General features: G+C 36.6%; 1 protein-coding gene and 1 non-coding gene across 2 annotated transcripts; both read left to right on the forward strand.

Annotated features, from left to right (window-relative positions):
• Positions 1-4,140, forward strand: Smp_153400 (putative poly(A) polymerase cid (pap) (caffein-induced death protein); the record flags this gene model as incomplete). Its single annotated transcript, XM_018797619.1, has 3 exons — positions 1-91; positions 2,517-2,696; positions 3,851-4,140. The coding sequence occupies 3 exons, from the start codon at positions 1-3 to the stop codon at positions 4,138-4,140; spliced, it is 561 nt and encodes a 186-aa protein (XP_018652643.1).
• A 7,713-nt stretch (positions 4,141-11,853) lies between these two features.
• Positions 11,854-11,920, forward strand: Smp_tRNA_01032_Gln_TTG.1.1. The gene has a single exon. It is a non-coding gene (tRNA).
• The last annotated feature ends 6,515 nt before the right edge of the window (positions 11,921-18,435 follow it).

Here is an 18,435-nt window from a genome sequence, read left to right on the forward strand (position 1 = left end):
ATGCTCTACAAGTTCCAAAATTATTCAGTACAATATAAACTACTGAAAAATAATGATAGTAGTAGTGGTAGTAAGCAGTGTAGAGTATCATGTAAGAGCTAACACCCATCATCATAGAATGTCTGGTCATATGTCGAGCTCATATATCTTATTCTAGCTTGTGAATAGGCTAATTTATCCATTTTCCTTAAACTTCATTTTGAACTTGTTAAATATTCGCTTATCAACCTTGACTGTTTTATATGAGCGTTTGATCTAATGAGTGTCAAAATGAAGGGACCCACTAAAATCGTATATTGTACGGTAAGCAACAGTACTGATAAGAATTTCCTATTTACTTATCAAAATGGTGTACTTTTATTTTTATTGTAGTTTATTCTCTATACCATACTATATCATTGTAGATAGATAGATAATGAGTTATAATGTATTATTACAATGAAATCTTTCAATTCAATGATGAAATTACAGTGTAACTATAAAACAGCTAATGTATCTCGATTTCACGTTCAGTTATTCTGAACGTTGCATTATGGAGAGGTTGGTATAGTTAAATCACTAGTATAAAGTGTTCGGTTTCACGAGATGACTCTGCGATATAAAAAGTATCACAATGGACACATTGTATTTTCTAGTGCAATTGTGTGTTGGCATAAATGCGATCTTATCTGTTATATCCTGATAAGAATAATGAATGGTAACTTTTGGGATCCATTTATGAACCAATATTATGCGTATACTTTTTGTCGTATAACTGTTAAATAACTAAACTATTCACATTCATTCTCCTCTTATTTTGAGCTCTATTTTGACCTATGAACTATTTTCATACGGTTTAACCATTCTTGAGTTATGCTCTGTCTATCATCTACTATCTCCCTTATTCACAGCCACATTTGGCTAAATCTTGTACAAATGTTGTATCCTATTTTATGGTACGATGTGTTCTGTCTGGTCGGTATACAAACTCAGTATGTTTGAAATAAATGATTCATATTGCCGAAGCTGTTATTGATGCTGAGCACTTAACAGACAGGGTTAGGCTGGAAGCAAGGACCGTTAAGTACTCTAGAATGCTCGTAGGGGTTTAAAGCTTCATTGGTCTGATCGATAGTTCACTGTCTATCTGATTGGTGCTTCACAGGATATAATATTATCCTTTATACAAAAACAAACATTCCTAAGGGTGTTGGATGTTTTCTAGTATCGGCTAAACGTGTGCTGTTTTAGCACTCTTCGGAGTTCTCAATAATTGGAAAAGGGATTTTCTTAAAAGAAATCCAGACCCAGCAGTAAATCTATCAATCTAACGAAAACCAATGCACTCCAATCATTATATTGGCTTCAATTCAGTACATCCATTTAATACCTAAATCTCTTTAAAACGAACCCCTTTTATTACTGATTCATAGTTCCAATGAAATAACATGGATTGGTGCAAAAGTTTTACAATACCACCATGATAAATCAGAAGGTCACTATAGGGTCATAAAAGAAAACAGCATGAAAATATACTATAAAACAACTTAGAATTTCCGAAATGCCTTAGTTTGTATAAAGCACGAGATCTTTTCACCGAGTTATATAGAAGTTATGCACGCCTAGTCGATGTCCAATATACTACTTAAGACACTTCAGCTGGATTCGCCTGCATCCTACAGTTGATTATATTATAGAAAAAAGGAAATACACTTGAGATCAACATCACTATTCAGAATATAATTCATTTTAAACTCAAACTAAATTTAAGAGATAATAGTGAACAAGTCTAAATTTAGTGAACTACCTATTTTTTCATTTTCTTAAAAAATTATGAATAATTAGTAGATTTCTAGACAATATCAAAATATCCAACTTTGATAATGTCATACGACTGACGTGGAGTAAACAAGATAATTAAGGTCAAATCACCCTGGATTATAGTCAGATAGTTGGATAGATTTAGTCTTTATTAATGTGCCTGCAACCTATTTTATTCTGAATGTAAATGTTGTGTGACGTTTAATTAAATTGGGTTTTCTCACTCACTTTCTGCACTGAGCGTCATTTCGCATCGCTTTGCTTCGCTATCTCATCTTCGCTTCCTTCAATTCGTTTCTTTGATCCTCTGTCTGGATCAACGAGTGTACAAAATATACATACTCAAACATCATTCTCGTATTTGGCTTATTTTTATTCCCATATTCTCTAACTCGAGTTAAGTCGATAATCATATACGAAGACTGGCGGCATGTATATTTCGATAATCATCAGCAAACTATTTAATTGGAGTCAGATAAAGGGGCCGCAAAACTGGTTAGCCTGTCGATACCATCATCATCTAACGTAACTGGCTTCAAAATGAAGGGCCACGCTAAAACATAATTGGTCATGATGATTGCTTCATGTTGTGATTTTATTGTGGATCATAGAATTTCTCCTTTCATTTCTGTTAAGATCTGCGACAATAATAATATTAATAATAATTATTTACCTAATCTATTTTCTTTGTTTCTGTTATCTTTGAAAAAATTTAGTTGATTGGCGTGTTAGACCATTGGGAATTGTCTTTATGCATTGGGCTCAAAGTTTGGATATCCATGACGCTCAACGTGGTCGTCTATCCACTTTTTGTTTACTTTTAATGCTTATTCATTATCTTCAAACTGCTTGCATTCCACCGGTTCTACCTAATTTGCAAGAAAAATTCCCAGTATGTGTGTGTGTATATTTTCTATCCCGTATCATTGGACTAAAAAAAATACTTCTGATGGTATTATCACTGTAGCCGTCAGCAAGAAAAAAGGTAGAGGGCAACCATACCAAAACAGGGTTTTGGTTTATGATTTTATTGACCATTTGTAATAAAACCTTAATAGTCTCAAACTACATGGTTATGGGATCCACACGATAACTACTATCAGTGGTTAAAGAACAATAGGGTGATATCCCATCAAAATCGGTCGCCATATGACGAAACTCCATTCATTCATTGTATTGTCTTTGACCTTGACATTAAATTACCTAACAAACAATTCATCTATTCACTATTCTTAGTTGATTTGTCTAAGAAAGAATGAAATTGGTGTGATAGAAGACAAAGGTTTAGTGGTGTTGGGGTGTTGTTTACGAAATTTCTTCAAAAACTGTTGGACTTGATACTTTACGTGATATTCTCGTAGCACTAACACGTCCTTTGGATTTCGATGAGAGTCAAGGTATGATTTTTGCCATGTATTTGTTTAATAAGATTTACTTTGTTGAGACTTTTGTTTGAAGTAAATTTCTAGTGGTTAGTCGGTTTAGAAACGTGATCTATCATAGCCGAAGATGTTCGGTAATTGTATACTGACAACGTTTCACCTCCAAATACCCACTGACACATGACACCCTTATAGATGCGATTCTACGAATTGGGTTATTTAGAAATTTAGAAATGCTCTTATGTTTTGCTTCGAGTAAATACATATAAACTTTCCTGGTCTAGTTCACTATCACATCCATCGTTAACCAAACAGGTTTTTTTAGATGACTACAATCTGTCTTTGTTGGTTTCTCACAAGAAATGTGTATTGTTTGTTACTTATCCTTCGTTCACGCCATTTCCTCTCTTCTATTTTTCCCACAATATTGTTATTATGCTTTTGTATAATTTATATTTCCCTTAGCCCTTCTGGCTTATTTTTAAATCCCGACTACCAAGAACTGTACATGTGAGTCTTGAGGCCTTAATCTCATAAACGTTTTTATCAGTAGTAGTAGTAGTAGTAGTAGAGTGCCTTTCTGCTGAAATGTATTTGTCATTTATTTAATAATATTTGTCCAATTACTATAACCCTTCATAAATCGACATGGTTTTATTCTATTTTAGACTGTTTTACTCCATTGTTTCATTCGACCGTGATGAAAATATCGGATTTACGTAAAGGTATGCAAGTGAAAGGTCGTGTAGAGAATGTCACTACTTTTGGTGCATTCTGTGACATTGATGTTGAAGAAAATGCCTACATTCCAAGACATGAATATCCTCGAAATTGTTCAACATCTAACCTAAAAATCGCCAGTGAAACGTCTATCACTGGGATTGGCGTTAGTGATGGCGGTGATATTCATCAAAGCACAAATTTTTACTTCTGCTACATCTTACTCACATTTTTATAAGTAGTATAATATTGAGAAAAACTGTTAGCAGACATCAATATGAGGTTGACTGATACAATCTATAGTTAACAATTTGAAGATAGATAGGTAATTTGTAAAGTTTTCTTATCCATTTACATGTAGAGAATATTCTATCTAATCAGAATAAAACATTCCTTCCTTTGTGAATCATATAACTCAAACAATGATGAAATATTCAAGTCAATTTTAATCAGAATAAGTGATCACAGTTATAAGATTATCGTTGTGGTTTATCACTGTTTCGTATAGTTTACAGTCTTACACATCACTCCGATCCGATAAATTACTTAACATTTCATTTGAACGACATAGATTTTGAATGCATAGCTGTGCTGAAGATTCTAATTCAGTTACAAACTAGCTGTGTTAGTATGTGTGGAATAAATGTTGAGGAAAAGCAATAATTTGTCTACCAACTAGAAATAACGTTTACTGATTACCCTTGATAATAAAGATATTAAGAAAATCTCATTAGTTTCAAGATTTATGATTCTTATCTACTCAGGATCATGTCAATACGATTTCATCTGATCGTTTGAATCACGAACTGACACTATTCAGATAACCACTGAAAGTGAGAGAGTATTGGAAAGCTGTTCGTTATAGTACGGAACTTTTCATGTGTATTTCCACGACATTATCAGAGATCGAATCGCAAACTTTCAGATCACTTAGCTGAGACCCAATAACTTACATATGCAACTTCAGTCAGTGATGTTACCTATGAAAACTATCAATCTTGACAATATCGTGTGATAAGAATTTCATTTCGCGGATGCAGTTTAAAATAAACCACGTCAGGAATAAAAAGTGAAGAATGTTTTGTAGAAAATGAAGTCGAAAAAAAGATGAATATTGACCACGTTTCATAGAGAACAATCTCAATAAAGAAGTGGTCGTGAAACTAGATACTGTTTCGGCTTAAGTTCAGGGAATGATATTCATTGATCTGCGAATTCCTTTCGATGTAGGAAAGCTTGATGGGAGACACCGTGTGACACTGACTTAGAATTCAACTTGAATGTAAAAGATGACAGTCGGAATAATTTATCTCCGACTAACCTTTCTGGCATCGCACGGAAGTCGCTGATCAATGATCATCATTCCCTAGACTTAAAGCCTACACAGTATCTAGTTTCACATCCTAATCTTTATTGAGAATCCATAATATATACAAGACAATCATCAACCACACAATATGAAACAAGTAACTCATCATTTAAAAACGTGTTTCCATGCAATAACATGACTACTAAACAATCCCAGTGTAACATTTACAAACATACTACATCAAATGAAACACTATCAACGTAACACAAACTAAAAATTTTATAGAATATCTTGAGATAGAATTCTTTTATTGTTATTTAAAGATACTACTGATGAACATCAAGCATCTCTTGGATTTCATGAGTAATTCGTCCCATTAATCATACATATACACTGAGAATGAGTTTCAATAACATGATAAGCTCATAGCAAATCACAGTGACTACATGGTACAATATACCTTAATAAATGAGACGAGAACTGAAGCAATCTACCATGAAATCAAGACCAGTAATAATCTTTAACATTGCATATTTACTTTACAAAATCAACTGATTCACATATTAAACTAGTACGCTATGAATTTGAAATTTCACATGGTGGACTGACTTCAGTTAGGACAGGCATTGAAAAACCAAAATAAGAAAGCTTACATTCATAAATCTCGACAATATATATAAATACCTTTTAAGTTAACGTTCAAGATATCGTGTGATACTTTACAACTCAGTAAGTTCAGTTCAATCGTCAAGTTTTCAACTATATGACTGAAAATCAAGTGTTCAAGCCATTGAACCATAAGATCAAATGACAACGTGGTGAATGCAGCCGGTCATGTGCTAATAGTCAAGATCGACAGCTCTGTTCCATCGTGAATGAATTGTTTACATATCTAACGTCTACTTTTACATGTGACAACCTTATTAACATTACCTATTTATAAATATACATGAGGTTTAATATGATTCGACTTTTCGAGCGATAAATACATACCCTATTACACCACCTTCAATAAACTAACGAACTGGTCTGTCACGGTCACTATATACGAGATAACTGTAAACCGCTTATACCTAATCAAAAGACCTTAATATGTTGTCTCTTATGAAATTTCATCATTTCAGCTTGTAATACTTGTGACTGTAAGCAATATCGAGGCAATGCTCACAGGATGCACACATGTCAATAAGAGACTGATCGATTGCAATGCTAAAGATCAGTCGGAAGATTTGAGCAACTAATACAAAAATGAATTAATGAACAACATATGTTTACAGAATTTCGAAAAACAGTACACTGGGAAACAGCTTGCAAACAACGTTACTCTCTTAATCAATTTCCGCTTCATCAAGTGATGATAAGTACTAATCAGAATTAAGTAAATAAAAGAAACAATTTCATTGCTATCAGGTTGTTATCACTAAACCAATGAGTTTTTCCGCATAAGAGAATTTCATTATTTATGTGCCGACTTAAAATAACAGCCTTACAAAATTCCCACTGAATAAATGCACTAAAATCATGAAAATAATAACAACCTATCACCTCGTCATTTGTAGATTAACAAGCGACGCCTTCCTATACAATGCTTATGTCTATTGTGAGTGTCACAAGATCAATGTGCAATCGTTGTGTGTAAATGCAAAGATGACATAAGAAAGAGAATCGTCAAAACAGCAACCTGTTAATTCATCTAAACATACATCGAATATATCATCAACACAAGAATGAACTTATGTGATGAAGATAAAAGAATTCGTATTGTTTAAGCTATACATATGATATTTAAGACAGGTTCAGACTTTAGTTCGTTTTCGAATTGGTTGTGTGAATCTTCAAGCTAACGTTCAACACTACAATTGATCAGTCTTTCACTGGTGTATGTCGATGCCATGTGGATTGTCCCAATACTGCCCTAAATCACAGGCAATATAAGACGAAATGAATGATGTTGAATAATGGAATCCAGGAGACGCAACTCATCCTACTTGGGACTCGTCAGCTGGATTTGCTGCAACCTACAACTGATTCTACGTTATAGATAAAAGGAAATACACTTGAGATCAACATCACTATTCAGAATATAATTCATTTTAAACTCAAACTAAATTTAAGAGATAATAGTGAACAAGTCTAAATTTAGTGAACTACCTATTTTTTCATTTTCTTAAAAAAAATTATGAATAATTAGTAGATTTCTAGACAATATCAAAATATCCAACTTTGACAGTGTCTTACGACTGACATAAAGTAGACAAGATAAATTAGGTCAAATCACGCTAGACTATGGTCAGAAAGTTGGATAGATTTTGTCTTTATTATATTTTAATTAATTTTCTATATTGAAAATTACCTAACAACCATTTCACCTATTCACCATTCTTATTTTGTTTGTCTAAGAAAGAATGAAATTGGTGTGATAAAAGACAAAGGTTTAATACATTTATCTTCTCATTGTTCTTATCAGTATGAATAATTAGTAAGTTTCTCTCTCAAATGCCCTGGTATGACCGAGAGTGTGGAGAGTCCAAACTCCCTCTAGAAATGCTTTCACATGGCCAAGCGTATACAGACTCTGCCAGGAAATTCCCACTCACTGCCTTCTCGTGGTGGGGATGTTGTTTACGAAATTGAGAGGACGAAAAGTGAATGTACGAAGCTTTAACCGGTTTAGCGAATATGAAGGATCTGCGTAGGGGAGTTGGTAAACCGTGATTCCAAACCAGTGGTGCACATGGACTCTAGTATCCTGAGTAAACCAACTGCGAATAAATCAATCGTTGGTCACCGGATACCACGGGGCTGCATCTCTTTACCATGCTCCACTGCCTTGTGCATCAGACTTTTAGGTCGACTCATTGTTCATCAATCATCATTACGATCGTGATTTGGTCTGTACACGACCGATCCTTACGGAATCCAGCCTGTTGATATCGATGTTAGGCATCTACTGACTGTTTCATTCGGTTCAGTAACGCTGTTGAAAACATTTCCTGGTAGTGGCAGTAGTAGTTTGATGCCTGTGTAATTCTCACACTTGATGAGATAGTCATATTAGGTCGTTCTATGAATTAGATTTCTTAATTTATTAGTCCTGAATTTGGTTGGAGTGAGGTGAGTTAAATATATTACTTTGTATACATACCTCAAACATCTTAGTCCAAACGCCCAATGTAGTGAACGAGAACGCAAGTGGGGACAAGCTTACTTACTTACTTACTTTCGCCTGTTACTCCCAATGGAGCATAGGCCGCCGACCAGCTTTCTCCAACCCACTCTGTCCTGGGCCTTCTTTTCTAGTTCTTTCCAGTTCTTGTTCATTCTTCTCATGTCTGTCTCTATTTCTCGGCGTAATGTGTTATTTGGTCTTCCTCTTCTCCTTCGACCTTCAGGATTCCATGTGAGGGCTTGTCTTGTGACACAATTGGGTGATTTCCTCAAAGTGTGCCCAATCCACTTCCAGCGTTTCTTCCTGATTTCTTCCTCCTTCGGAATCTGGTTTGTTGTCTCCCACAGTAACTTGTTGCTGATAGTGTCTGGACATCGGATCCGAAGTATCTTGCGTAGACAGCTGTTAATAAACACTTGTATCTTCTGGATAATGGCTTTCGTAGTTCTCCACGTCTCTGCCCCATACAGAAGAACTGTCTTGACATTTGTATTGAAAATTCTAACCTTGGTGTTGGTTGACAATTGTTTTGAGCTCCAGATGTTTTTCAGTTGTAGGTATGCTGCTCTTGCTTTGCCGATCCGCGCCCTCACATCTGCATCTGATCCACCGTGTTCATCAATGATGCTGCCCAGATATGTAAAGATTTCCACATCCTCCAAAGCTTCTCCGTCAAGTGTAATTGGATTGGTGCATATTGTATTGTATCGGAGAGTCTTGCTTTTCCCTTTGTTTATATTGAGACCTACTGCTGCTGAGGCTGATGCTACACTGGTCGTTTTCTCCTGCATTTGTTGGTGCGTTTGTGATAGAAGAGCCAGATCATCCGCGGAGTCTAAATCGTCAAGCTGCATCCTGCCTGTCCACTGTATCCCGTGCATTCCTCCAGATGTTGACGTCTTCATAATCCAGTCGATCACCAGGAGAAAGAGAAAGGGTGAGAGTAGGCAACCTTGCCTAACACCGGTCTTTACCTCGAACGAGTCAGTGAGTTGTCCTCCGTGGACGATTTGGCAGTTTAGTCCATCATAGGAGTTCCGTATGATGTTGACTATCTTCTCAGGCACGCCGTAGTGTCGAAGAAGCTTCCATAGTGTCGTCCTGTCCACGCTATCAAATGCCTTCTCGTAGTCGATGAAGTTGATGTACAGTGATGAATTCCATTCGATTGATTGTTCCACAATGATACGTAGAGTTGCGATTTGATCTGTGCACGATCTATCCTTACGAAATCCAGCTTGTTGATCTCGAAGTTGAGCGTCCACGGAATCCTTCATCCTGTTTAACAATACTCTGTTGAAGACTTTTCCTGGTATTGAGAGAAGAGTGATGCCCCTGTAGTTGTCGCACTTGCTAAGATCACCTTTCTTTGGTATCTTGATCAGAAGTCCTTCTTTCCAGTCTGTTGGTACATGTTCTTCGTCCCAAATCTTACTGAAGAGGATGTGTAGTATCTTGGCAGTTGCTGTTACATTTGCTTTCAGTGCCTCTGCCGGGATGTTGTCTGGTCCCGCTGCTTTGCCACTCTTGATTTGTCTAATGGCCATGCTGATCTCTTCAATTGTTGGTGGGCCAATATCGATTGGGAGGTCTGTGGGTGCTGCTTCGATGTTGGGTGGGTTCAGTGGAGCTGGTCGATTCAAGAGTTCTTTGAAGTGTTCTACCCACCTGTTTCGTTGTTCTTCAATGTCGGTGATTACTTTGCCTTCCTTGCTTTTCACTGGTCTTTCTGGTTTACGGTAATTTCCAGCAAGTTTCTTTGTTGTATCATACAGTTGTCTCACGTTTCCCCCTCTTGCAGCCTTTTCCGCTGTCATCGCTAAATCTTCCACATATTTACGTTTGTCGGTCCTGATGCTCCTCTTCACTTGCTTGTTTGCCTCTGTGTATTCGGCTTGTGCCTTGGCTTTTTCTGCTCTTGTTCGGCTGATATTGATTGCTACCTTCTTGTTCCTCCTTGCTTCAATTTTATCCAGTGTACCAACAGTGATCCATTCCTTGTGATGGTGCTTCTTTTGGCCCAGAACCTCCTGACATGTTGAAACGATTGCCTCCTTGATACCTTTCCAGCTGCTCTCTATGGTGGTTCCCTCTCCATTGAGTAGGTCATGAAAGGCCTCGAACCTGTTGCTGAGGGCTATGTTAAATTCGTTGAGTTTGTCAGCATCTCGAAGAAAGGCCGTGTTAAACTTTTGTGATGTTGTCCGCGCCATTGTCCAGTGCTTCTTGAGTTTTAGTTTCATCTTGGCGACCAGCAAATGGTGATCGGATGCTATATCAGCTCCTCTTCTGGTTCTCACATCCTCCATCGTCCTCCTGAACTTTTTGTTGATGCAGACATGGTCGATTTGATTTTGTGTAGTGTGATCCGGTGAAATCCAAGTGGCTTTGTGTATGTTTTTGTGTGGGAATATGGTGCCACCTATGACCAGTTTATTGAAGGCACATAGGTTTGCAAATCTCTCACCGTTTTCGTTCCTTCCTCCCAGTCCATGTTGTCCCATGACGTCTTCGTATCCAGTGTTGTCCTTTCCAACCTTGGCATTGAAATCTCCCATCAGAATGGTCAGGTCCTTGGTTGGGCATTTCTCGAAGGTCGACTGCAGCCTATCGTAGAATTGCTTTCTAGTGTCTTCATCGTAGTCGTTGGTAGACGCATAGCATTGGATGACGTTCATTGTAATGCCCCCTCTCTTTGTTTTGAAGGAAGCTTTGATGACCCTTGGTCCATGAGATTCCCATCCAATAAGTGCATTTTGTGCTTTTCTGGACAGCATCAATGGAACTCCTTGTGTATGTGGGGCATTTTCTTCTTCATGACCGGAGTATAACAGAAGTTCTCCTGAAGACAGTCGTTGTTGTCCAACCTGCTTCCAATGTGTTTCACTGATTCCAAGCACTTCCAGGTTGTATTTCCTCATTTCCGCAGCAATTTGGAAGACTCTGCCGGTCTCCCACATTGTCCGGACATTCCATGTACCTATAAAAATTGTCGCTCTGGTTGTAAGAAGGTGCATCGGCCTCATGACTTCCGAAGGAACTCGGCTTTCATCATGAGACGTCATTTTTCCTTCTACTCCCAGGGCAGAGTTTGAATGGTTTGAATGATTTTTTCTGGTTAGCGTTTTTTTAGCGAGTTGATTTTCTACGGGATGGGGTCGCTAACCCCATGCCCAACCCTCCTCCTTTACCCGGGCTTGGGACCGGCAGTAGCCCCTGGAGGAGCTACAGGCGGAGTTAAGTGGGGACAAGCGAATGCACCAAAATTACAAAATCACAGAACATTTGAGTACACTGTGAGAACAATACAGTAAATATTTCATTTGTGAATTGTTCAATAATTGTGTCACCATTCTTTGTTTCAGCATTTCCATACTGATTACTTTCTGTTCTCGTTCTTTCCTCTGCTGTCAGTCGTTCTACTCCTGACTTGTATTATATAATACTCATATCGACATAAGTAGCACACAACTCAGTGGCCGAGTGGATAACGCGATGGCGTTTGAAGCGAAAGGTACTGGGTTCGAGTCCCAGAGTGAACATCAACTCAGATGCAGGTACATTCAGCTGAGGAGTCCCGAATAGGACGAAACGTGCGTCCTGGATTCCTCTGCTAGCCACTATCCATCTAGGCCCCCAAATGCCCTGGTACGGCCAAGAGTGGGGAGAGTCACCTCTCCCTCTCGAAATCCTCTCATATCGCCAGCGAATATACAGCCTCTGCCAGGGAAGTCCTACTCACTGCCTTCTCGTAGCACCGGTGTTGCTCACGAAAGTGGGAGAACGAAAAGTAAATATCCGGCGCTTTAATTGCGTTGGTGGACACGGAAAGTCCACCTATGGGAGTTGGAAAACCCTCATTCCAAACCAATGGTGTACATGGGCTCCAGTATCCTGAAAGAACAAATGGCGTATGAATCAATCGTTGGTCACCGGCTACCATGGGACTGCATCTCCTGACGATGCTCCACTGCCTTGTGGATCAGACCTTTGAGTTGAAGGCTCCGGGTGTGGCACCCTAAGGAAACCACCTGGTTCAGTCTGGGCACCTGGACAGTATTACAGCCCTCATACAAATCGAAGGAGATTTGTGCTGCGCATATTTATCTGGTGCTTCCTTGTACCAATATTTATGTGTTTAAATAAAAATAAATAATATCGTTTTAGTTAACTCTACATATTCTCAACTATGTCTGTCATAATGTAATCATTATCATACTTTACTAAAAAGGATTAACAGAGTGAAATACTGTGAAATCACTCATCTGTTAACAACATCTGAAAAATGTCTAGTTCATCTTGGTTATTTGTATTATATCAGGAAATCAATTAGTTACAAATATCTGATTAAGGATTATTGACAATACTTCAAATTGGATATTCAATTGCAATCATAGGCATATCAATGTACAGTAGTGGAAAAGCATCTTAATCATTAGTGTTTAGCTTCGTTTTCCTCATCATCAATGAATTCAGTGATAAATGATGTCAAATATTACTACCTAGTTTCATGGTACGTTAAGTTGATTGCATGATCCATTAAATTGCTAATTGTAAATTCAGTTAAACGAAAAGGCATTGTAAAAATGCTGCCCTTGCTTTGCCAATCCTCGACTTTACATCTGCAACCGATCCTCCTTGTTTATCAACGATACTCCCCAGGTACTTGAATGTTTCCACCTCCGCCTGTAGCTCTTCTAGAGTTACTGCCGGTCCCAGGCCCAGGTAAAGGAGGAGGGTTGGGCATGGGGTTAGCGACCCCATCCCGTAGAAAAGCTAACTCGCTAAAAAATACGCTAATCAGAAAAAAAAGATAATTTCTTAATACAATGGTTCTTAATACAGATGGTTTCATATTGTCTTTTGTTCTCTAACCTCAATTAGAAAAACCAAATGGTTATCATAACTGAGATAAATTCCTTGACTAATTGGGTCTAACGCAACGGATTCATTATACAAATATGTCTGTGATAATGTCAAAGCACTGTGTAGCAGTATGAAGGGAAGTTTTATTAGTAAACATAATCAAGACAATGTTGACGTCGATCATTCTGGTGAATAGACAGATCAAAACATATTTTCCGTAATCAGTCATTCGTTGAAATATCTTCACTACACCTGTCCTTCGTTTAGCATCCCACAATAACAAATACTATATAAACACGAGCTGTTTTAATGAATTTATCTGTCAACAGTAGAAATGCTCAAATTCTTTTTAGTACTCTTCATTGTTGTTGTCGTATGGGATAGTGAGTTTTGCATTGTCATAATCTTATGAAATAAGCACCGAGTATTTGACGACTAAATTGTATTATCTTTGAATATATGAGTCTATCTTAATTATATATTCAATGTACTTCTAATAAGACATGTATTGTTATTCTCATATGGTTTAGATGTATCCACTACACCTAATATAAACAGAGAGGGTAAGTATAAAACTTGATTTGTTTTGTTTATTATGTGTGGTGACACAGGAATATGGTTTATTAGCTTTCTAATTATTGAAATATAACGGAAAGGGGGTTTAGTGAAGATTGTAGTAATTTAATGGTTGAATTCATGAGTCGATAAGAGCTAGAACGTCAAGAAAAACCTGGAGGCAGTGAACGGCCGTTTTTTCCAAGTACGAGACTCCTCAGCAGTATGCATTCCCTTCTGATAATAATCATCATGTGCATACTGGTGACTGGCGTGATCGTGGGTGCTCACTGCTCAGATGTCCCATACTAGAACGAAAGGGAATTTCATTCCATTCATGTTTTCCATGGTGGTCTAGTTTTAATCGACTCATGAATTCAATGTTATGATTATTTCCGAATGCTGCATACCGCGATAGATTATGGAAGATAGGAATGTAGGTTGTGATGATGGAATAGTGGGGGTCTGAGCATACTGATTTTTTACACAAAGATTATGCTTAAACTGGTGGATAGCAATCGTCTCTGTTGCACATACGATTTTCATTTGCAGTCATATTAGGCTGACTATTCTCACTATGCGTAAGATTTTGAGGAGGTTTCCGGTGAATTTGAGTGACCGGAATTGATTAGATGCTCAAAAATTGAGCTTTTGTCTGACTTCTGTAATCCTTTTAAGTTTTATGAAAGGTGATGTTGGGAGGTGCGTTTCGAATGAGCTTGTTTTATGTGGCCAACATATTCCACTCCACAAGAGCAAGTGAATGAAATCGTCGAAAAGAACATTTTGTTCATTGAATCGCCTTCCTTCTTCTTCTTCTTCTTCAATAACACAATGGTACTTTTCCATCATTCAATTCAAGTCTAGAGAACAATTACTAGTACATGTACATCCCATTCCAAATAATTATAACTGTTTTATTACATTTACACAAGACACAATTTGCGATAGTCACTGACTAATTTTCATTTCTCATTTTAGCCATTAGAAATAGAATGAATGTAAATTCTACTGGTAAATTTGACAAAGATCCCTACTTTTCATCAATCACTCATATAATCTGTTGAAATCTATTTTACAGATGTGTTAATTTACTTTACATTCAGTTATTCGTAATCACACAATAAATATGTAATTCAAAACACATACCATATTAGCAAAGATGGATATTGGGTAGCAGTGGAATTCAGGACGCGCACGTCGTCCTGTTTGGGACTCGTCAGCTGGATGTACCTGCATCTCAGACTTGATGATCACTCCGGGACTCGAGTCCAGTACCGTACGCTTCAAACGACATCATGTTATTCACTTAGCTACTGAGTTCTGATAGACACTATCCATCTTTGCTCATAATGCTTGTAAATTGGGGCTATGTCGAGGAAGTACGCATATGCCGATACGAGACTGATCAATTGTAGTCCTAAACATCAATGGGACGATTCAACCAAGCCATAACAAGTGAACATACCATATTAGTTTAAATAGAATACGCTTATACAAACAGTAGAAATTTGAAAAACAATAATCTGTCAATTCGTTTCTCCAGCACGTATTATGGAAAATGAATTTAAAAGAGTGGTTTTCTGTCAATACATTTGATTCAATAGTTGGCAAATCTATACGCAGTGGACCAATTCAGAATCTCTCAATAAGTAATGGTTACACATGTATTAACATCTTCTGAATTTCATTTTTATTAGACACTGAAGAGGATCTGACACAAGAGAGTGATGAAGATGACGATGGTAAGTTATTTGCTTATTGAATCATGTAGACATATATTAAATGACTTGGTTTTGGGAAGGTAATTTTAAAAATTTAGGTCATATTTATCAAGGTTTGATGAAATTCGGACTTGCACACTATACAATAGCGAATCGATGATCTAATAGTTAGGCTCTGATAGTCTCACATTCGATCCTTTTGATGGGTTAGTTGATAGGTCCAGATGAGTTATCTCATTTTCAATGGTGTCACAGGTGAGATTAATCCGTCAACAATACAAACTACATTAGTTAATTTACTCCTGATGATGTTCATTGTGATAGTTTCTAAGTTTATAGACAGAAATTATAATATTAGGTAACATTTTCCACCTACAAATTGGTTGATATTATCCTAAAGTTCCTTTCAAAACTGTCTTTGAATACACCGGTGAATAAACTGTTGTCGGATCTATAGGAAATTGTGAGTTCACATATTATTGTAAACACAAAATGAAGATCGATAGGAAGCAGTACAGTGAGAATTACAGAATTGCCTGTTATCTGGTGCTGAACATCTGTTACCGATAATGATTGATTGTTTGTTTGTTTGTTTTGCTACAATGAATGATATGTTTTCCTAACAATCAGATAAAAGTCAACTCACTTTAATGATGATAAGCGTTTATCCTACAATCAACCATTGTATTCTCCACTTTTCCAGATAACTCAAACTCCAATATAATAGACGAAGAGCAAAGTAAATCATATTATTCTTATTTTGAGTTTGTTCGACTCTCAACAAACATTATTTGTAAAGCACCCATCAGAACATCGGTTATATGATGACAAAATTGTCACATTACTACCTGTTGTATATGAAATGATCCCAATCACTTATTTGTTTAAATTGAATTTTAAACAACAATGCTTTCTTACCAACACTTACTGTCACTCGTGGATCATAGGCTGCTGACCAGGATTCTCCATCCAACTCTATCCTGGACTCGTTACCCCAGTTCTCTACAGGTGTTTTTCATTCATTTCGTTACACAATTTCCTCTCAATATTTGAGTTTCAATCCGTGACAATATACTACTTTGAGATTTTGTAAATTTAAAGCAACTTTCTACCTTACTGTAGAATACAGTTTCGGCAAATGGAACTAATTCTAAATACGATTGTACAGCTTAGACGAAATGGTCGAAGAGAAAATTTTCTTCACTGAATTGTCCTAAATATCTTCCTAAATATCTGCACCTCTAAGACGACAGTTGTAATAGTGGTCTTTCAAGTTTCAGCTTATTACGACAGTACTGTTGTGACATTATTCGAAATTCTGACTTTGATTTCGTATGATAGTTTTTTCGAGTTCAGCATGATCTTCAATCGTACGGATAACTCCAGATGTTAACTGACTTGGTAGGAACAATTAAATTTCAAACGAATATTCTAGTTTCTGAGATGATATGAATAATACATTTAAACCACTTATAACCTTTCATTTATGAATTCCATAATTCATTCGGTTTCCTCATTGTATATACAGTACAAGAATTCCTGCAATGGGTGGAAAGTAAACGGCGTAAGTTATAAATCCGAGTTGAGAAATTGTTTTGAAATTTGAAATCCTTCTCAGTTCACTCCAGTAGGTGTATATTAATTGAACAATGCTATCACTACCTGTAATACAACATAATTAACATTATGTATAATGGACATTCATTAAATCTTACATTCTTCATAATATCTTATATGAGTATATTTCAAAAAGCATATCGACTATGTTCTTCATTTAGGTGCGTATTTTTCGTTGACAAATCAAACTACTTCTCAGTACGTTCTGTTTTACACAAAACTACCAAACGTAATTTAATCTTGTTGTATGAATAAAAGATGTTTTCTCAATACATAGTTGCATATTTAACTACACTAATCTAATCAGATAGAAAAACAGTCATTAGTTGCTATATACTTTATGGGTGCCAGTTAAAGATGACTATTACGTTAATCAACACATTACACTTTTACAACAGATCAGACAAGTTTAGAAATGGAACACTGATAAGTCTTGCTGATTGAACGCTATACTCAGATCCTGATCTGCTCTCGTAATCTCCAAGCTAGAATTACAACAGCGACTTGACCACGAGAGAAAAGGCACAAAATATGCAGCAAGCACTTTACTCCGAAAGTTCATTTATGTACAGAAAGTATAGGGCTTTTATAATATTTTAGAAGTCGTTGGGTTTTCCTGAAAATTCTCGAATGCTACTAAACATAGTCGCAGTGTAGTAATCAGCCAATCAGAAACTCTACATGTGACTTTTCACTTTCGTGATGTTTCCAGTCAAACTCTGAGTGGATGAAATACTTCTTGATGCTTATTATGTCTATTGCGAGAAATTGTCTGGATCATCCCAACAAAGACATTGCGTACTTTACATGTTAATACAACTATAATAATATGCCATATCATTTACATATAGTTTATATACACCAGTGTTATTATTCATCTCCATGTAGATCTCTACATAACAACTGAATATGAAAACAGTGTAGAACAGAGAAACGTATTTGAATTTCATCAACAGAATGAACTAGCTTGTCTATTAAGCAAACTTCACTAGACGTTGTCACATTGAATGATACAAGCTGTGCTACTTTTCATGTGATTCATTAGAACAACACAACATATTACTGTATGAAACTGTAATCATAACTCCGGACCATTTATCCAACACTCATTCACATGAAAGTATCACATTGAACATTTATTTACTGCTTTTATTCATGATAATAATTAGACCGAATAGCTATTTTGCCTAGTTTTACAGAATGAGCTCCTTAAAAATAAAAAAAACTTTGGAAACCCATTTGTTAAATCAATTAACCGGTACAAATTAGTGTACGTTACTTCGAATCATTACT

This window comes from Schistosoma mansoni, chromosome 5 (genome assembly GCF_000237925.1).
Source record: "Schistosoma mansoni strain Puerto Rico chromosome 5, complete genome".
NCBI classification, from domain to species: Eukaryota; Metazoa; Platyhelminthes; class Trematoda; order Strigeidida; family Schistosomatidae; genus Schistosoma; species Schistosoma mansoni.